Source organism: Oryctolagus cuniculus, chromosome 20, assembly GCF_964237555.1.
Source record: "Oryctolagus cuniculus chromosome 20, mOryCun1.1, whole genome shotgun sequence".
NCBI lineage: Eukaryota > Metazoa > Chordata > Mammalia > Lagomorpha > Leporidae > Oryctolagus > Oryctolagus cuniculus.
Window position 1 is genome coordinate 4484953 of NC_091451.1, and position 23352 is coordinate 4508304.

Below are 23352 nucleotides of genomic sequence, written 5' to 3' on the forward strand. Positions count from 1 at the left end.
AGATGATAACCAAGTGTCAAATTACATGGTACATGTGCCCCTCTAAAACCTGAACAAAAACCCCAAGTCAAACAGAACTTTTGTTTTTGCCTTACCCACTCTAGGTGACTATGTTATTGGAAACAGAAAATGGAGAGACCCCTAGAAACAGCTGTGCTGAGAGGCCAGCATCCTGGAAGAGACCCTGCTGCCCACATATTTAGAAAACTGGGGGGAATCAGGTCCCGGCAGGGAAGGATGGAGGAGCCCAGGGCTGCATGAACTACAGCTCCTGTCCCACACGCACCCCACACACGGAGCCCACATTCTCCCTAATGACCACCCCGTGCCCACTGCACAGTCGGGGAGACGGGGGGCTGCTGCCACACAGCTGCCCGGGGAAGGCTCCGGGGATGAGAAGTCGCTGAGAGCAGGGAAGGGGCAGGGCGTCGGGGGTCCCGGGTGACAGTCCAGACCCCGACCCCCGGGTCTGAGGGGACCAAGGGAAGCGCTGGGCCAGCAGCAATATGGCGCCACAGATTCGGAGACGAGCTCTGGGAAGCCCGCGTCCTGCCAGCTTCTCAGCAGCTTCCACGGCTGCTTTACGCCTCTCCCGACACCTGGGCGCACACACTCACCACGTCGCGGTTTTCATGGTGTCCAGCGTCCCCCAGTGATGAAGGTGGAGGCCACGGAGCCCGACTTGCTTTGGGAGCCTCCTGCCTGCAGAGCCGTCTCCTAGCACCTCGCTCCTGCCCAGACCTGTAAGATGATTGTGACGTCAGGACCCCGCGTGATGATGCGGCGTGGACATCGTCGTGCCTGATTGGACAGCGTGCATGGCCGTGAGCGCGCACAACCTCACAAAGGACGCAGCCCATCAACATCCTCCACGGCAATGGGCCCCTGACTGCAGGTTGTGCTGGGTGGGAGAGCAGGAGGCGAGGCCTGGCTGCAGGTCGGACTCCACCTCCCCAGGCGGGAGGCCTCTCCCCTCTGCCCCTGCACCCGCCGGGTCCCTCCTGTGGCCCTGTCCTCCCTGATGGGTCCCTGCTGGAGCTCTCGGTGCAGTAACTGCTTCAGTGAGTCACAGTTCTGTGCGTCTGCCTCTGGGCTTCATTTTCTTCGTATTGAAAATCAGCACATTATTTTCAATAAAGTTGTGGAAAATGTAATTTAAAAGGTAAGTTGATTTTCATGTAAAAATATTTTGAAATCTAAATCTACATTTTTTCTCATAATACACATTTTCCATGCATTTTTGAAGGCTCACTACAGTCATCCAAGTGTTCAGTGAAACACCAGAATGTATTCCTCCCCTCTAAATTACTTTTGTACATTAACCAACTTCTCTCCACCCCATCCCAATCCCAGCCTCTGGGGACCATTATTCTGTTCTCTATGTCTACAAGATTGTTTCAGACACCATTTAATGAGTGAGATCATGCAGTATTTGTCTTTCTGTGCCTGGCTTGTTTCATGTTACATAATATTCTCAAGGCTTATCCATGTTTTCAGAAATAGTAGAAGTGAATAGCATTCCATTGGACATATACAATAATGTTGGGTCTTTTGTGTTACTTTTTAATATTGATTTGAAGAATGCTGAAAGACATCGCATGATTCAATCCTTTTATTCCCTTTTCTCCTGTCAGTATTTGTTTTCTGCTCTGCTTATTGACCCTTAGTATTTTCTATTGTTTTTTGCTGGTTCATGGTATATCTAGTGGATTTTAAAAATATTGATCTTTCCAGTAATCTGGTTAAATTCATTATCAGTTGTATTTGTTTTTAGATTTTATTGCTTCTCTCTGAATATCTCCAATATATTGACATTTTATTTTTTTATTTTTTTTTTACTTTTTTTAAACTTTTATTTAATGAATATAAATTTCCAAAGTACAGCTTATGGATTACAATGGCTTCCCCCCCATAACGTCCCTCCCACCCACAACCCTCCCCTTTCCCACTCCCTCTCCCCTTCCATTCACATTAAGATTCATTTTCGTTTCTCTTTATATACAGAAGATCAGTTTAGCATACATTAAGTAAAGATTTCAACAGTTTGCTCCCACACAGAAACATAGTGAAAAATACTGTTTGAGTACTAGTTATAGCATTAAATCTCAAGTACAGCACACTAAGGACAAAGATCCTACATGAGGAGTAAGTGCACAGTGACTCCTGTTGTTGACTTAACAAATTGACACTCTTGTTTATGGCATCAGTAATCACCCTAGGCTCTTGTCATGAGCTGCCAAGGCTATGGAAGCCCCCTGAGTTCACTGACTCTGATAATTTTTAGACAAGGCCATGGTCAAAGTGGAAGTTCTTTCCTCCATTGACATTTTATTGCTTAGAAATCTTTACATCATTTTTTTTTCTTTTTGCTCTCTCCTTCCCCCACTACTGCTCCTATAAGAAGTTGAAGATTCTGGGGGTGGCCTGGACAAGAATTACTTACAGGCAGGGAAAAAGCTGTCAACGATCCTGTATGTATTCTGTTGTTTTTGTAGGATCCTTTTTAAACAATCTTGATCGGAATAAGGAAGCCGCTTCTTTTTAAATATACTGCTATCAGTTTTTTTTTTTTAATTTCATGCTGATTTTTCAAACACTTTTCAACATTCAATGTAAATAGTCAGGTGATTTTCTTCTTGAATTTTTTAGTTACCTGGAATATTTCAATAGATTGTTTAAAAATGTTAACCACCTCTCGCATTTTTTCTTGCATTTCACTTGCTATTAATTATATTTTTATATTTTATATGTGATTTAATTTATTATACAAATATTAAGGATATATACATCTGTTTATGAAAGTGAGGCTTATACTTAATTCATATTTAAAGTTCTGGTAGGGTCAACTTGTATCATCAACAATGTAATGCTGTTTCCAAAAGAAATTTGAAAATATTCTTTGCTTATTTCTACCTTGCTACATCTGGGAAACATAGATGTGTTAGGAATATTTTATATTTCTTTTTTTCCCAAAGATTTTTTTTTTAAAGTAGGAACTACTGAGAAGCAGAGGCAGACAGAGAGAGAGAGACAGAGAGAGACAGAGAGAGGGAGGGAGTAATCTCCACCTGCTCGGTTACTCCCCAAATGGACATAAGGAGCCAGAGTCAGGCTGATATGAAGACGGGAGCCAGATACTTTCTCCAGGTCCCCCATGCTTGTGCAGAAACCCAAGCACTTGGGCCATCTTCCACTGTTTTCCCAGGCCATCAGCACAGAGCTAGATTCTGTATGTAGCTATTGTGAATGGATTTATCTTAGAAGTTCTTCTCAGCTATGGCATTATCTGTGTATACAGAGCCTATTGATTTTTTGGTATTGACTTTATATCCTGCTACTTTACCATGCTCTTCTAAAAATTACAATAGCCTTCTGGTGGAGGCTTTTGGATCCCCTATGTATAGAACTATGTCATCTGCAAATAGCGCTAGTTTGACTTCTTCCTTACAAATTTGTATCCTCTTGATCTCTTTTTCTTGGCTCTGGCTAAAACTTCCAGTATTATATTGAATAGCCATGTTGTAAATGGACCTCCTTGTCTGTTACCGGATCTCAATGGGAATGCTTCCAACTTTTCCCATTCATTTTGATGCTGCCCATGGGATTGTCATAAACTGCCTTGATTGTGTTGAGGATTATTTCTTCTATACCTAATTTGCTATGAGTTTTCATCATAAAAGGGTGTTGTATTTTATCTAATGCTTTCTCTGCATCTATTGAGATAATCATATGGTTTTCTCCTGCAGTTTGTTAATGTGGTGTATCACATTGATAGATTTGCAAATGTTGAACCAACCCTGCATACCAGGGATAAATCCCACTTGGTCTGGGGGGATGATCTTTCTGATGTGTTGTTGAATTCTATTGGACAGAATTTTATTGAGGATTTTAGCACCTATGTTCATCTGAGAAATTGGTCTGGAATTCTCTTTTCTGTTGCATCTTTTTCAGGTTAGGAATTAAGGTGATGCTGGCTTCAGAGGAAGAATTTGGGAGGATTCTCTCTCTTTCACTTGTTTTGAATATTTTGAGAAGAACTGGAGTTAGTTTTTCTTCAAATGTATGGTAGAATTCAGCTGTGCAGCCACCCGGTCCTGGGCTTTTCTTTCTTGGAAGGACCTTTATTACTGTTTCAATTTCTGACTCAGTTATGGGTCTGTTTAGGTTTTCTATGTCTTCATGGTTCAATTTAGGTAGGTTTTATTTGTCCAGGAATCTATCCATTTCTGGTAGATTTCCCAGTTTGTTGGCATACAATTCTTTGTAGTAATTTCTGATGACTCTTTTTATTTCTGTGTTGTCTGTTGTTACATTCCCTTTTTCATATCAGATTTTATTGATTTGGGTCTTCTCTCTCCTTTTGTTAATTAGTTATGCCAAATGTATGTCAATTTTGTTTATGTTTTCAAAAAACCAGCTCTTCATTTTGCTATTTTATATTTTTTGGATTCAATTCTGTTGATTTCTACTCTGTTTTGAATTATTTCTCAAACTCATTTTGTGTTTGGTTTGATGTAGTTTTTCTAGATCCTTGAGATGCACTGATAGCTCATTTTTTGGTGCCTTTCCAATTTCTTGATGTAGGCACCTACTGCTATAAATTTTCCTCTTAACACTGCTTTTGTTGTATCTCATAAGTTTTCAAAATGGGATATGTACTCTATAGAATACTACACAGCAGTAAAAAAAAAAAGAAATCTGGCCATTTGCAACAAAATGGAGGAATCTGGAAAACATCATGCTGAGTGAAATACAGCAGTCACAAAGGGACAAATACAATATGTTCTCCCTGATCTGTGACAGTAACTGAGCACCTAAAAGGAAAGCTGTTGAAGTGAAATGGACACTATGAGAAACAATGACTTGTTCAGCCTTTGTCCTGATATTTATCCATGGGAAGTGAAACCATAATTCTGAATAGTTATGTGTATCCCCATCAACTGTAGATAAAACAAATTATTATATATACCCTATGGAATAATGCACTGTGGTAATAGAAATGAAAACGTGTTGTTTGCAGCCAAATAGATATAAATGGAAACCATTTTACTTACGAAATAAGCCAGTCAGAAAAGGACGCATACCATATTGTCTATCTGATCTGTGGTAACAGAATACTTTAGATGTTATCTATAGGAGTGAAACTGAAACTTTGAGATGTATTGATTTTGAACAGCCCTTGCCTTGACTGTTGTGGAACAATGTTGTTTTCTTGTTTATTTTGTTCTTTGCTTCTTTTATTCTTGTACATTATGACACATTAATAATGTGCAAAAACACTGTACTATCAGAAACCTACCATTTATGTTACAGTAAATTGTGAAGCCATCAAAACTTCTGGCTTCATACACGTAACATTGTGATGTCATAATCGATTGTAATGCCATATGTTACCACTGTCTTATCATAAACCATCATGGCAATGTTCCAATGGATAGTGATGTCATAAACCACCATTATGATTTAGATTGTGATCTCATAAAACCATTGTGATTTCATAAAGCAATATTTGATGCCATACACAAACAATTGTGATGTCATAATCCAACTGTTGTGATGTTATGATTAATTGTAAAGTCCTAAATCTATTGTGACATCATACCTATCATTGTGCCATCAGACATACTGTTCTGATATCATAATTGTAGCATCACAAAATGAATTTAAAATGAGTAGCTATTTTGAAGGCATTACAAGCATAAATCTACTGTAATGTCATAATCAATTGTGATGTATTAAACACCCAGATGAGGTCAATGTAATTTTGTGTTATGAAGTCAATATCAATATTGTGATTCGCAAAAACCATTGTAATGTCATAAATCCATATTGTGATGCTGTAATCAAACAATGTTATATCATAACCCAACCATAATCCACTCTGATTTCATAAACCTATCATTGTAATGTCACAATCATAATGTCATAAGCCACCATTTTGATGTAAAAAGCCATTGTGATGTTTTAAGCCTTCTATTGTGATATCAAAAACCAACCATTGAGTTTCCATAATCAATTGTGATGTCATAAAACAACCACAGAACCACCATTATGTTGTCATAAACCAACTACTGTGATGTCATATGTAAACTAGCATAGACATTATTTTAATATTATACTCAATTCTGATGTCATAAAATGAATTTTGAAGTGAAAATATATTGTGATGTCATAAAGTTACCATTGTTATAATCAATTGTGATTGTTGAAAAAAACCTCATGATTTCTTAATCAACTGGGACAAATTCATTATCAATTGTTATGTCATAGGATATCATTATGATGTTATCATAAATTGTGATGTCACAGAAACCATAAAAACCATCATGCTGTTATAAAGCTACCATTGTTGTGTCACAATTAATTGTAATTTTGTAAACCTTGTAATGTTATAATTAATAATCCACCATTGTGATGTGCTAAACCTACCACTTAATGTCACAATCAACTGTGAAGTTATAAAACAATTGTAATATCAGAAGTTGAATTTTATGACATCATAATCAATTGAACTGTCATAAAATACCATTATAATGAATTGTGATATAAAATCTATTGTGATGTCATAAACCAGTATTTTACATAAAAATCTATGGTCATGTTACAAAGCTACCATTATTTTGTCATAATCAATGGTGATGTCACAAAAATCATGTCATAATCAACTCAAATATTATAAGCCACCATTATTATATCATAGACCTATAACTGTGAGTCATAAACAATTCAGAACCATTGTGAAGTAAACCTACCATTTTGAAATACTAATGAATTGTGATGTCATAACCACTATTGTTATTTCATAGACTATTATATGTGATATCATATTCCATACAAAGCCATTGTAACTTATAAACCAACTGCTCTGATGTCATAATCAATTATGAAGTATCATGATCAAATGTAATTTCATAAACTACCATTGTGATATTATGAACACTGTGATGCCATGAACGTTGTGATATCATAAATAATCACAGTGTTGTAATAATTGTGATGTTATGAAAATAATTGTCATATACCAATATCCTGATGCTATAAATGTACCTTTTTTGTCATTAAACAACCATTACATTGCCATAATTGATTTTGAAGTCCTAAAATGTTTTGATATCATGAACAAGAATGTGATGTCATAATCATATGTGGTGTTATACCACCATGTTGTCATAAATCCATATTAAACTTTCATACTCAATGTTGAAGTGATAAAACAATTGTGATTAGCTAGCCATTGTGTTGTTATAATCACTAGAGATGACATAAACCATCATTGTGATGCCATTAGCTTCCATTGTGACATAATAAAACTGCCATTGTGATGTCATAATACATGCTAGCCATGGAGGCCTTCCCCAGGGATGGTCAGACCGCAAAAATTGACGTGATACCTTCACTGCCACGGCTGCCCCCTCCTGCCCTGCATCCCTTGCCCTTGCTCCCTGCCAGACCTGTAACTGGGTGGGTCTGAGCGGGAACCTTACGTGAATGCCTTCTGTGGACATCCGGTCCTGCGTTCTAAAGGTCTCCCAGGGCAGACTTACTCCCCACAAAACTTGAAGCTGGGGAAGCTGCAGCTACACATTCCACAAAGGGCTGGCACTTAACACCCATCACCTGGAAGGCTGTTGACCAACTCACCCAGGGTGCCCTCCCATCTTCCGGTGGTGTCATGATTTGGAGTGTCCATTCTTGCCCAGGACCTGGTGAGAGGTAAAAAGACCTTTTTTCACTGTCACCCAATAGTCCATGGTGATGGCATAAAAACTCATTATGATGTAATCAACTGGGAGTGATAAACCATTGTTGTTGTATCAGAAACCAACCATTGTGGTGTAATAATCAATTGTGGAGTCACAAAAAACACTGTGCTGTCATAAATAACCATTTTGCAGTATCATAATCAATTGTAATGCCATAAACCATTATGATGTCATAAACCTACTCTTCTGATTTCATATAAATTGTGGTGTCAAAAACTATGATGTTATACAAATCTTAAAATATTGTGGCAAAATAAAGCTACCATTGGGATAGTATGATCAATTGTGATGTCATAAAAACTTTGTGATATTATAAAGCTACCATTGACATGTCATAATTGTGACATTACCATTGACATGTCACAATACATCATGATGTAAAAGTTCTTGTGATTACATAATCAACTGGGATGTGATAATTCACCATTGTTATATCATAAAGCTAACATTGTGATATAAAACTTCTGATGTGGTAAACCACCATTGTGATGTCATAATAAATTGTGATGTAGTGAAAAACATTGTGATACCGGGTTTCCGGCAAGATGGTGGAATAGGAAGGGATGTCACAATATGTCCTAAACTATCATTGTTGTGTCATAATTCATTGTGATATTGCCAAAACCATTGTGATGTCATTATCAATTGGGATGTGAAAAGCTTCCCCCGTGATATCATAAACCTCAGGATAATTTATTATGTTACCAGAAGAGGAATGTCATTTTGGGGTAATTGTAAATATATGTTTTTTAAAGCATAGAAAAAGTTATGTATCAGAAAACTTGAGTGTAAATCATACATAAAATAGCATACAATTTTGAAGACTTTGGGTATTCTGTATCTTTCAATCAAAACCTGTAGTGAATTTTTCATAGAAAGAACACATGTTAGTTACCATAGAACAGGTAAACATATAATTTTTCTTTTGGAGATGCCTTATTTCACAAAATATAATGGTTTCCAGTTGCATATATTTTGCTGTGAAAGACAGGATTTCAGTTTTTTATTGCTGAGTAATATTCCATAGTATACACATACCACATTTTCTTTATGCAATCATCAAATGATGGGCATCTGTGCTGATTCCATATCTTAGTTATTGTAAATTGAACTTGAATAAATGTGGGATACAGGTAACTCTTTCATATGCTGATTTCATTTTGTTTGGATATTTTCCCAGGAGTGACATGACTGGATCATATGGTAGATCTATTTTCAGCTTTCTGAGGAATTTTCTTACTGTATTCCACAATGGCTGTTCTAGTTTACATTTCCACCAACACTGGACTCGCTAATATTTCCTCCACATGCTCACCAGTATTTATTGATTTGTAATTTCTTTCTTGCTAATAATAACTTAAATTTGGGGCAGTCTAGGACTCATTTTCCTTTTCAATACACCAAAAGAATTGGGGTTATAAGGAAAAAATCAGTTCATACATGAAGAAATTGGAAACAAAACAAAATATAGGAGGTGTATTAGTGTCATGTAAACTCAACCATGGAAGAATTGACAGTATTCTACCAAAGTTTCTGAAGGCTTTTAACTCTGATGAATAGATTTTCCTTTCCCTTATATAGCAAGTATTTTTCCTTCTTCCATAAAACCGATAGTGACATTTCTTAAAAATAAAAGAAATTGATGAAGTAATTCTGTAAAATTTATTAATGTTGCCGGCGCCGCGGCTCACTAGGCTAATCCTCCGCCTAGCGGCGCCGGCACACCGGGTTCTAGTCCCGGTTGGGGCGCCAGATTCTGTCCCGGTTGCCCCTCTTCCAGGCCAGCTCTCTGCTGTGGCCAGGGAGTGCAGTGGAGGATGGCCCAGGTGCTTGGGCCCTGCACCCCATGGGAGACCAGGAAAAGCACCTGGCTCCTGGCTCCTGCCATCAGATCAGCGCGGTGCGCCGGCCGCAGCACGCCGGCCGCGGCGGCCATTGGAGGGTGAACCAACGGCAAAAGGAAGACCTTTCTCTCTGTCTCTCTCTCTCACTGTCCACTCTGCATGTCAAAAAATAAATAAATAAAAAATTAAAAAAAAAATTAAAAAAAATTTATTAATGTTAAGTAACCTACCAGAATTTATTTATACACACAGAAAAAATAAGCACTTTTATATATGGCCATATTGTTCATGATTGTACAGAAACTGATATACTGTGCAAAAGATTCTGGATTTACTTATAATCCATCCCAGTCACTATATATGAAATGTTCTGCTTTGCTAAATACTCACTGAGAATGTTTTACTTACATAGCATGTAGCTTCCTGAAGCCCTCCACTTTTCTTCTTACTCCAAGTCCCAATTAATGTAGAAACATAGCTGTGGAATTATTCTTTTGCTGTGTTCTTTGAAGAACAAGGAGGCAATAGGGAAAGACAGCTGTACAGCAAAGACCAAGAATATCCAAGGGAGGTCAGGAAAGTCAGCTGAGATTACCAATATCTATGCTGCATGCTCTGTCCTTTAATATATTTTTATTTTCTTGCACAAAAAGAGATCAGGGCTACTGCTGTCTTTTGATAATTAATGAGATACACAGTGCTGAAGAAAAGTGACTTATAAGATACCAGAGCTGACACAGAATCGAAGCATACACAAATGATAAAAAATGTATGAACTTCCTTCATGTTTCCTGAAATAGCAATGAAGTAGAACAAATAGGAAATTAGAAAATACAAAAATAGAAATCTCATGCCAGATTAAGGAAATGTGAACTTCTTTTTTCTAGAAGGAACAATTAAATATATATAAATGGAGTAAGACAGAATTTTTAGAAATCCGAAGGGAAAAACCACATTAAACACTACTGTGACACCACCCAGAAAAAATGAAAAACTGTTATTTCAACTAGCACAGTGTAAAGAAAAGGTATGTGATTAACAGAAACATTGAATAGAGAAATTTCTAAACATTTGGGAAAAATCATTTCCTGTATAAAAACAATGAGAAGACTTTCAAAAACTGTAAGTAGCCACATCTTCAGAACTGTAAATTTTATAGATGCTTGCAATAACCTTGGAAGTTTTTACTCAGAAACGTGGCTGAATTTCAGTAAAAGAAGTGAGATTTGGGACTTGGAATAGTTTTCAATTCAGGTCTTCCACTCCCTTCCTCCAAAGTGTAAGTTTGGATTTCCCTAAACCAAAACCCCAAACCAAAAATCTCCAAAGTCCAAAACTTCCTCAGTGCTCACCACAAGAGCAAAATCCTACACCTGACCTCATGGAAGTTATTATGGTCAAAATGTTTGCACACTGGGGCCTGTGCTGTGGTGCAGTGGGTTAAGGCTTCAGGCTGCAGAGCTGGCATCCTATATGGGCACGGATTTGAGTCCCTGCTGCTCCACTTCTGATCCAGCAGCCTGTTATTGTGCCTGGGAGAGCAGAGGAAGATGACCTATTTTCTTTGGCCCCTGCAGCCACATGGGAGATCCAGAAGAATCTCCTGGCTCCTGGCTCTGGATAGGTTCAGCTCTGGTTACTGTGGCCATTTGGGGAATCAACCAGCAGATGAAACCTCTCTCTTTCCCCCTTTCTGTCTCTTCTCTCTAACTCTTTTTTTAAAAGAAATATTTAAAAAAGTAAAATGCTGACATACTAAAAAATATGGTATAAATTATGTTCACGCTATGAATAAGTGAATACCTCTTGAAATTTGAGTCCTATCACCAAGATTTCTCCTCAGTTCTAAGAATATTCCAAAATCTCCCCATATTAGTCCGAAGCCATTTCCATAAGGGACAGACTAATTCTATTGAAAACCAACAATTCCATTCTCACATAGAAAATGAGCACCTGGACCAAGTGTGCAGGAATGTTTTTTTTTATTTTTTTTACCTTTTATTTAGTAAATATAAATTTCCAAAGTACAGTTTATGGATTATAATGGCTCTCCTCCCCCATAATTTTCCTCCCACTGGCACCCCTCCATATCTGGATCCCTCTCCCATTCCATTCACATCAAGATTCATTTTCAAATCTCTTTATATACAGAAGATCGATTTAGTATGTATTAAGTAAAGATTTCAACAGTTTGCACCCACACAGAAATACAAGATATAAAATACTGTTTCAGTACTAGTTATAGCATTACTTCACATTGGACAACATATTAAGGACAGAGATCCCACATGAGGAGTAATTACACAGTGACTGCTGTTGTTGATTTAACAATTTGACAATCTTGATTATGCCGTCAGTAATCTCCCTAGGCTCTTGTTATGAGTTGCCAAGGCTACGGAAGCCTTTTGAGTTCGCCGACTCTGATCTTATTCAGACAGGGTCATAGTCAAAGTGGAAGTTCTCTCCTCCCTTCAGAGAAAGGTACCTGCTTTGACGGCACCATTCTTTCCACTGGGATCTCACTCGCAGACATCTTTCATTTAGGTGGTTTTTTTTTTTTTTTTTCCAGAGTGTTTTGGCTTTCCATGCCTAAAATACTCTCTTGGGCTCTTCTGCCAGATTCGAATGCCTTAAGGGTGATTCTGAGGCCAGAGTGCTATTTAGGACATCTGCCATTCTATGAGTCTGATGTGTATCCTGCTTCCCATGTTGGATCATTGTCTCCCTTTTTGATTCTATCAGTTAGCATTAGCAGACAGTAGTCTTGTTTGTGTGATCCCTTTAACTCTTAGACCTATCAGTCTGATCAACTGTGAACTGAAATTGATCACTTGGACTAGTGAGATGGCATTAGTATATGCCACCTTGATGGGATTGAATTGGAATCCCCTGGCACGTTTTTAACTCCACCATTTGGGGCAAGTCCGATTGAGAATGTCCCAAATTGTACATCTCCTCCCTCTCTTATTCCCACTCTTATATTTAACAGGGATCACTTTTCAGTTAAAATTTAAACACCTAAGAATAATTGTATGTTAATTACAGAACAAGAGTTGCCATTATTTAACCAGATTAGTGCTTTTGTAAAAAAAAAAGTCCATTAGCAAACCCCATTTTTATATGACCAAACTCACAGCTAACCTTCTAATAGTAGTTTTTCCCATAGGAATCCTTAGTAAAAACAAGAAGCAGCAATAGCTTTATCCTGACTCTTCCTGATGTGATGATAAACATTGGGGAAAATATGCAATAGACACAAAATTTTTTCAAAAAAGCTGGAAAATGTGAATCAGGAATTGAATAATTGAATCTACTTCAAAATTCACATTTTGAAGCCCTAATCCCAAGTGTAATTAGAAGTAATTAAGGCCGGCTACATGGCTCACTAGGTTAATCTTCTGCCTTGCGGCGCCAGCACACCGGGTTCTAGTCCTGGTCAGGATGCTGGATTCTGTCCCGGTTGCCCCTCTTCCAGGCCAGCTCTCTGCTGTGGCCAGGGAGTGCAGTGGAGGATGGCCCAAGTGTGCCCAGCACTCCATGGGAGACCAGGAGAGGCACCTGGCGTGGTGCACCAGCCGCAGGGGCCATTGGAGGGTGAACCAACAGCAAAGGAAGACCTTTCTGTCTCTCTCACTGTCCACTCTGCCCATCAAAAAAAAAGTAACTAAGAAGAAATGAGTCATAAGGATGTAGCCATAATCCAACAGAATTAGTCTTTTTCTAGGAAGACAGCAGAGAGTGTGTCTGTTCTGTTTTCACACATTCATGGAAGAAATGTCATTTGAGGTTGTATCAAGCAAGATCTGTCTGCAAGCCAGTAAAAGACCCATTACCATAGACTGACTCTACCAAAACCATTAGAAAATAAACTTCTGTTTTCTAATCCACTTAGTCTATGATAATTTTGTTTTGAAAAGCTAAGAAGAAGACTACACAAATGCCTACAGAGGGCTCTTATGAAAGTTCTAAACCGTTCCTATGTTTGCAAATCGATCAATGTGATACACCACATTAACAAACTGCAGATGAAAAAACATATAATTATCTCAATAGACGCAGAGAAAGCATTTGATAAAATAAAACACACTTTCATGATGAAAACTCTAAGCAAATTGGGTATAGAAGGAACATTCCTCAATACAATTAAAGCAATTTATGAAAAACCCACAGCCAGCATCCTATTGAATGGGGAAAAGTTGGAAGCATTTCCACTGAGATCTGGTGCCAGACAGGGATGCCCACTCTCACCACTGCTATTTAACATAGTTCTGGAAGTTTTAGCCAGAGCCATTAGACAAGAAAAAGAAATGAAATGGATACAAATTGAGAAGGAAGACCTCAAACTATCCCTCTTTGCAGATGATATGATTCTTTATTTAGGGGACCCAAAGAACTCTACTAAGAGACTATTGGAACTCACAGAAGAGTTTGGCAAAGTAGCAGGATATAAAATAAAAAAATGCACAAAAATCAACAGCCTTTGTATAAACAGACAATGCCACGCCTGAGGAAGAACTTCTAAGAGCAATCCCATTCACAACAGCTGCAAAAATAATCAAATACTTTGTAATACACTTACCGAATGGTGTCATATATCTCTACAATGAGAATTACAAAACCTTAAAGAAAGGAATAGAAGAGGATACCAAAAAATGGAAAAATCTTCCATACTCATGGATTGGAAGAATCAACATCATCAAAATGTCCATTCTCCCAAAAGCAATTTATAGATTCAATGTAACATAAAAATACCAAAGACATTGTTCTCCAATCTGGAAAAATGATGCTGAAATTCATATGGAGGCAAAGGGGACCTTGAATATCTAAAGCAATATTGTACAACAAAAACAAAGCCAGAGGCATCAAATTACCAGATTTCAAGACATACTACAGGGCAGTTGTTATCAAAACAGGATGGTACTGGTACAGAAACAGATGGATAGACCAATGGAACAGAATGGAAACACCAGAAATCAATCCAAACATCTACAGCCAACTTATGTTTAATCAAGGATCCAAAACCAATTACTGGAGTAAGGACAGTCTATTCAATAAATGATGCTGGGAAAACTGGATTTCCACGTGCAGAAGCATGAAGCAAGACCCGTACATTTCCCCTTACACAGAAATCCACTCAACATGTATTAAAGATCTAAATCTATGACCCGACACCATCAAATTATTAGAGAACACTGGAGAAACCCTGCAAAATATAAGCAAAGGTAAAGACTTCTTAGAAAAGACCCTGTAGGCACAGGCAGTCAAAGCCAAAATTAACTATTGGGATTGCATGAAATTGAGAAGTTTCTGTACTGCAAAAGAAACAGTCACTAAAGTGAAGAGGCAACCGAAAGAATGGGAAAAAATATTTGTAAACTATGCAACAGATAAAGGATTAATAACCAGAATCTACAAAGAAATCAAGAAACTCCACAAAAACAAAACCAACAACCCACTTAAGTGATGGGCCAAGGACCTCAGTAGACATTTTTCAAAAGAGGAAATCCAAATGGCCAAGACACATGAAAAAATGTTCAGGATCACTAGTATTCAGGGAAATGCAAATCAAAACCACAATGAGGTTTCACCTCACCCCAGTTAGAATGGTTCACATTCAGAAATCTACCAACAACAGATGCTGGCGAGGATGTGGGGAAAAAGAGACACTAACCCACTGTTGGTGGGAATGCAAACTGGTTAAACCACTGTGGAAGTCAGTCTGGAGATTCCTCAGAAACCAGTAATCCCACTCCATGCAATTTACCCAAAGGAAATTAAATTGGCAAACAAAAAAGCTATCTGCACATTAATGTTTATTGCAGCTCAATGCACAATAGCTAAGACCTGGAATCAACCTAAATGCCCATCAACAGTAGACTGGATAAAGAAATTAAGGGACATGCACTCCATAGAATACTATACAGCAGTAAAAAAACAATGAAATCTGGTCATTTGCCACAAAATGGAGGAATCTGGAAAACATCATGCTGAGTGAAATAGGCCAGTCCCAAAGGGACAAATATCATATGTTCTCTCTGATCAGTGACAGCTAACCGAGCACCAAAAAGGAAACCTGTTGAAGTGCAATGGACACTATGAGAAACAGTGACTTGATCAGTCTTGTCCTGACTATCGAGGAACAACTTACTATTTTATTCCTTTTAGTATTTTTTATTCTACTTAATACCATTGGTTGAACTCTTTAATTAACACAAAATTATTCTTAGGTGTTTAAATTTAACTGAAAAGTGATCCCTGTTAAATATAGGAGTGGGAATAAGAGAGGGAGGAGATGTACAATTTGGGACATTCTCAATCGGACTTGCCCCAAATGGTGGAGTTAGAAACGTGCCAGGGGATTCCAATTCAATCCCATCAATGTGGCCTGTACCAATGCCATCTCACTAGTCACAGTGATCAATTTCAGTTCACAGTTGATCACACTGATAGGTCTAAGAGTCAAAGCAATCACACACAAGACTAGTGTCTGCTAATACTAACTGACAGAATTAAAAAGGGAGAGAACTATTCAACATGGGAAGCAGGATACACATCAGACTCATAGAATGGCAGATGTCCTAAACAGCACTCTGGCCTCAGAATCAGCCCTTAAGGCATTCGGATCTGGCTGAAGAGCCCATGAGAGTATTTTTGGTATGGAAATCCAAGACACTGTGACAAAAAAGGCCTAAATGAAAGATCCCAGTGGAAAGAACGGGGTCATCGAAGAAGGAGATACCTTTCTCTGAAGGGAGGAGAGAACTTCCACTTTAACTATGACCTTGTCTAAATAGGATCAGAGTCGGCAAACTCAAAATGCTTCCATATCTTTGGCAACTCATAACAAGAGCCTAGGGAGATTACTGATGCCATAAACAAGAGTATCAAATTGTTAAATCAGAAATTGATCACCAGGACTAGTGAGATGGCATTGGTACATGCAACCTTGATGGGATTGAATTGGAATCTCCTGGTATGTTTCTAACTCAACCATTTGAGGTAAGTCAGCTTGAGCATGTCCCGAATTGATCAATTTCTGTTCACAATTGATCATAATGATAGGACTAAGAGCAAAAGGGCGCACATAAACAAGACTAGTATCTTCAAATACTAGCTGATAGAATAAAAAAGGGAGAGAACGATCCAACATGGGAAGCGAGATACACAGCAGACCCATAGAATGGCAGATGTCCTAAACAGCACTCTGGCCTCAGAATCAGCCTTTAAGGCATGTGGATCTGGCTGAAAAGCCCATGAGAGTATTACAGCCATGGAAAGCCAAGACACTCTGGCAAAGAAAAAAAAAACCCCTACATGAAAGATCTCCACGAGTGAGATCCCAGTGAAAAGAACAGGTCATCAAAAGAAGGAGGTACCTTTCTCTGAAGGGAGGAGAAAACTTCCACTTTGACCATGGCCTTGTCTAAATATGATCAGAGTTGGTGAACTCAAAAGGCTTCCATAGCCTTGGCAACTCATGACAAGAGCCTAGGGTGATTACTGATGTCATAAACAAGAGTGTCAATATGTTAAGTCAACAACAGGAGTCTCTGTGCTCTTACTCCTCATGTAGGATGTCTGTCCTTAATGTGCTGTACATTGAGATTTAATGCTATAACTAGTACTCAAACAGTATTTTTCACTTTGTGTTTCTATGTGGGTGCAAACTGTTGAAATCTTTACTTAGTAAATGCTAAACTGGTCTTCTGTATATAAAGAGAATTGAAAATGAATCTTGATGTGAATGGAAGGGGGGAGGGAGAGGGAAATGGGAGGGTTGCGGGTGGGAGGGAAGGTATGAGGGGGAAGCCATTGTAATCCATAAGCTGTACGTTGGAAATTTATATTCATTAAATAAAAGTTAAAAAAATGTTAAATCAACATCAGGAGTCACTGTTCACTTACTCCCCATCCAGGATCTCTGTCCTTAATGTGTTGTCCAATGTGAATTAATGCTATAACTAGTACTCAAACAGTACTTTACACTTTGTGTTTCAGTGTGGCAGCAAACTGTTAAAATCGTTACTTAATATACACTAAATTGATCTTCTGTATATAAAGAGAATTTAAAATGAATCTTGAAATGAAGGGTATGGGAGAGGGAGTGGGAGATGGGAGGGTTTTGGGAGAGAGGGAAATTATGGTGGGGGGGAAAGCCACTGTTATCCATAAGTTGTACTTTGGAAATTTATATTTGTTAAATAAAAATTAAAAAAAAAACAAAATTAAGAATGAGAACTGCTAAAGAAACCTGAAGGAAGATGATGGTACTGATGGTTGATGAACAAGGATATTATGGTAATTGATCAGAATGATAGAGTATTCATTTGTGAGATAAACATAGGCTAGTTGATTTGAATGAATGTGTAAATTTATAGCACAAATTTATTGAAAACATAAATCTAAACACCCAAGAAACAAAACAGCCTACAAGTGAGATACAGTCAAAGAGATCAACATTTAGACACATTGTAAGCAAGCTGATAACATATTAAGAAAGAAGTAGAATCTTGAAAACACAAAGACAATATTGACCCTAATAAAATTATGAGCTGGTTTTTCATCCCAAACCATGGAGGCCAGAAAGCAACTGATGACATATTCATAAAAGTGAAAGGAAAAGACAGGCAATCAAGAATTATACATCCAGCAAGATTATCCTTTCAGAATGTATAAATTGACATTCTATTTTATATTTTATTAAATTCAAACAAATCTCTTGTATTTCATATATAGAGATTTAGGAACATAGTGACACTTCCCACCCTATCAGCCCTCCTGCCCACACTCCCACCCTTTCTTCTCCTTCCTCTCCTAATCCATCTCTCAATTTTTACAATTATCTACTTTCAGTTTACTTTATATTCATAAGATTAACCCTACTCTAAGAGTTCAAGAAATAGGAAGGAGAAAAAACAAACACTGCTTCTCAACAGTAGAGACAAGGGATTTAGACAATCATTTTTATCTTTTTTTTATCTTTAACAAAATTGAGAGTTTTTTTCATAAGTAAACTAAATAAAAGCACAAGTGAACATTACATAGACAAACAGTATCAATGTATTTTTTTCACTATAACACCTTTTTTCATTTACATAAAGAGAACAAGTCTTGGGCCAGTGCTGTGGCAGAGGGGGTTAAGCATGCAGTGTCACCATCCTATATGGGCATCAGTTGAGTCTTGGCTGCCCCTCTTCTGATCCAGCTCTCTGCTATGGCCTGGGGAAGCAGTAGAAGATGTCCCAGGTACTAGGGTCCCTGCATATGCATGGGAGACCTGGAAGTAGCTCCTGGTTCCTGGTTTCAGAACAGCATACCTTCAGCCATTTTGGCCACCTGGGGAGTGAACCAACAGATGGAAGACCCCTCTCTCTCTTACTCTGTCTCTTTGTAACTGCCTTTCAAATCAATAAGTAAATTTAAAAAAACAACTAATCTGTTTGTACCCTTGAAGAATCAGCACCAATTGTGGCAAACCCTTCAAAAAGTAGCTGGGAACACTTCACTAAAACAATGAGGCAATACAATCTTCATATAAAAATCAAAGATATCAAGCAACAGTAAAACAGTGTCCCTTATATTTATAAGTAAAAATCTTCCTCAAAAATTCTAGGAGACAGAATTAACATACATAAAGGAATTATATATTATATATAAAATTGTATATATTAGTGTAATATCTTGGAATTTAAGGATCACTCAACATAAGAAAATCATCCAATATATCATAACAGAAAACAAAGAAAAGCCCAGGATCACCTCAAAAGACATAGAAAATTGTAAGACAAAACCCACACAATTATACGGAAGAACACTCAAACTCGGAAGAGCATCTTCCACAACATAATACACAGTAGTGAAAGTATCTGCATTTAAAAGGATTACTCTGTTGTATTACATACGCTTAAATATGTTTGTTTTCTCTACTGGATTGCAAGTTTCTTGAAAGCAGATGGAGATCTTTTCACTTTTTATCCCCAATATACAGTTGAGGCTAAAATCTAAGTTCAATGGATATGACAGAATACACAGTAACAAGCCAATGACTAAAGGCATCTGATAGCTAAAACATGATATTCTGCCTGACAAATTATATAAGCACTTTTGGCATAAAGTTTGGTTAAATTCTTACTATAATGTCTTCCACTTCTGATATGTTGTCACATGGGGGAATATAGGCAATAATAAACTTATGAAGATTAATTCGCAAAAATGCCTTGTCAGTTCACTCATCCCAATGATAAGAACTGGGAAATGGCACTGCTAAATCTAATCTGAATCATTACATGCAATTCTTAAAGAGTTAATTTTCACATGATTAATAAAACCTTCTGCCAGCTGCATTACTACTAGTGAATATTCCTATTGTCTATTCTATTCAAGCCTCTACTTATAGCTTATTTTCAATAAAGTAAAAATTAACAGTTACATCAATTTTATCATAAGTCTATCTCATATGAAGTAGATAAACTCTCTGTTTTTAATGCGTTTAATCACCACTTCTTCACCAGTATAACATTAGTCTAAAATAACTTTCAGGATGTCTGAATGAACTGAGATTTACAAAACTGCAGAATTGAAAGCTTACATAGGATAAAATAAAGTAAGATTTACACAATAAAATACTATTATATTCTTATCTAGATTACTGATATGAAAAATGTTGACTAGGAAATCATATCAAGTACAAAGGAACAGAACATTTATTAAAAATCAAGTAAAATAAGATATATTTATGTTTAAAATGTATCATGAAAAAGGAACGAGGAAAAACACAGTGGCACTTCTAATACACTTCTAAACAATAATGGAAAAATGTTCTAGCTTTTTTGCAATAATTCTAGGGTTCAGTGCTATGGCATAATAGGATAAGTCTCCACCTGTGGTGCCAGCTTTCTATATAGGTGTCATTTTATGTCCTGGCTGCTCCTCTTCTGATCCAGCATTCTGCTCATGTCCTGGGAAAGCAGTGGGAGATGGCCCAAGTGCTTGGGTCCTTACACCTGCATGGGAGACCCTGAAGAAACTCCTGGCTTCTGGATTCAGAGTTGCTCAGCTCTGGCCTTTTGGGTCATTTGGGGAGTGAAGCAGTGGATGGAAGACCTTTCTGTCTGTCTTTCTCTCTTTCTCTCTCTCTCTCTGCAACTTTACCTCTTAAACAAATAAATAAATATTTAAAAAAAGAATATGAACTTGTAAATATTGGTACTTTCCAGCATGCTTAATCAGAAAGCTCAATCCAAATGAAACAAGGAGCTAAAATATCACATGCTACTTTAACAAAAATAGAAAGTGTAGTTACCAGCCCAAATGCTTTCTGTTTAAATATTGCCTCAATTCATAATGTTCTCAGCATACTATGAAAATATTCTGAAAGAAAAAAGTTCTGTCCAGTAAGAATTGTAGAACAATAATAAAATAAAAAAAAGCTAACAAATTCAACCTAGTAAATCAAGCACAAAAAACTCATTTATTAAAATAAAATCCCTTCAATCCACTAATTTTATGGTCACATCACACAAAAATGACCTACAAGTAAAATGTACAGGTAAAACAAGTGCATTTTTTATAGCTTTCTAGGAGACAAGAAAATTTGTTATATTGTTTGCCTTAAACAGATTTTTTCTCAGTTCCTAGACTTTCTTTGTTGAAGTCTTGGATACACATAGAAATAAAATTCTTCATCTAATTATAACTCAGACAAAATAATAAGGGTCTTACAAAATCTGTACTCTCCTTTCCCTTCCTTATTCAAGGTAATGTTAATAAAGTATCAGTGAATAGCATCACACTTAAAGGTCTTTTGTTGAACAACCATTCTGTAAAAAATACAGTCTAGACACCTCCATTATTTCATTTTTCTATTATTGTTCATCTACAAAATTATATTTAAACACAAAATTTTAGTAGCAAACATTTAGAATTATATATGTTATTGAGAAATATTTGTACAATTATCATATTCAACTGCTAGAAAAGAAATAGTTATAAAGTACTAAAGATAAATTAAGATTTTGTATCCATGTATGTAGGTGTAAATGCCTATATATAGAGAGAGACCTACCATATGACCCAACCATCTCACATCTTGAAATTTACTAAATGTTGGCACTGTGGCTCAGCAGGTTAATGCCCTGGCCTGAAGCTCTGGCATGCCATATGGGCACCGGGTTCTAGTCCCAGTTGTTCCTTTTCCAATCCAGCTCTCCGCGATGGCCTGGGAAAGCAGTGGAAGATGGCCCAAGTCCTTGGGCCCCTGCACCCACATGGGAGACCTGGAAGAAGCTCCTGGCTCCTGGCTTTGGATTGGTGCAGCTCCAGCCATTGCAGCCATCTGGGGAGTGAACCATCAGATGGAAGACTTCTCTCTCTCACTCTCTCTCTCTCTGCCTCTCCCCCTCTCCTCTCTCTGTGTAACTCTTTCAAATAAATAAATAAATGTTAAAAAATAAAAAAAATTCCTTAATGAAAATGAAATCAGTATATGATAAAGATATCTGTACCCTCATGTTTAATGGAGCTCAATTCACAATAGCTAAAATATAGAAACAACCCAGATATCTGTCAACTGAAGACTGGATAAAAAATTATGGTAGACGTACACCATGGAATAATATAGTGATAAAAAATGAAATACTGTCATTTGTAACAATTGGATGTATATGGAAACCATTATACTTATTGAAATAATCCACTCCCCAAGGACAAATATAATATGTTCTCCCTTGTCTGTGATAACTAATAAAGTACCTGAAAGTTAATAAATAAAAGAGAAATGGCCACTTTGAGATGCAATGCTTTTGGACAGCCCCTGTCTCAACTGTTGAGGGACATTAGTATTCAGTTTTAATCAATATATATTTTATTCATGGTAATATTTAACTATAATGGATTTTCAATAACCCATTATGTATGTGTTTAACTAATGACTTAAATACAGTAAACTCTGGAGAACTCTGCTATCTGATATTGAAAACATAGCTCTTTGACTTGCTGACAACTTGGTTTATAGAAGCTAACCTCTGGGCTGGCACTGTGGAATAGTGGGTAAGGCTCCTGCCTGCAGGGTTGGGACCCTGTATGGGCTGCAGTTCGAGTTACTGCTGCTTCACTTTTGATCCAGCTCGCTGCTAAGGCTTGGGAAAGCAGTAGAAGATGGCCCAAGTGTTTGGGCCCCTACACCAATGTGGGAAAGCTGGAAGAAGCTCTTGGCTTCTGATCAGCCCAGTTCTGGCCAATGTGGCCATTTGTGGAGTGAACTACTGTATGAAAGACCTTTCTCTCTGTATTTTCCTCTATCTCTCTGTAACTCTACCTGTCAACTAAGTAAATAAAGGCTTTTAAAAAGGATGTTGAAATTTTACATTATATCCAAAAGAATTAAACTGGATTTTGTCTCTCACTGTGTACAAGAAAAACCTAATAAAAGCTAAAAATCTAAATGTAAAAAAATAAACTCTGAACTCCTAGAAGAAAAAGTAATGGGCAAGGATTTTTTTATGTCATACACAAAGAACAGGAAACAAAACAAACTTAGACAAATGGGATTTCATCAAATTAAAAACTTCTTTACAGCAATGAAAAAATAAAGCAAACAAGGAATCTACATAATTTCAGAAAATATTTACAAACCTTTCACCTGAGAATGGATTAACAATCAGAATATATAGGTAACTCAATAGCAAAATTACAAATTATTCTATTATAAATTGAAGAGTAGGGGCTGGTGCCATGGCTCACTAGGT

General features: G+C 37.3%; 1 protein-coding gene across 1 annotated transcript in view; it reads right to left on the reverse strand.

Moving 5' to 3' along the window:
- Positions 1 to 1958: 1958 nt before the first annotated feature.
- LOC127489508 (uncharacterized) overlaps positions 1959 to 23352 on the reverse strand; it is a 708234-nt gene continuing 686840 nt past the window's right edge. Inside the window, exon 7 of the mRNA XM_070065671.1 lies at positions 1959 to 7703. Coding sequence (XP_069921772.1) covers positions 7604 to 7703 — 100 coding nt within the window. The 3' untranslated portion in view covers positions 1959 to 7603. The remainder of the gene's footprint in view (positions 7704 to 23352) is intronic.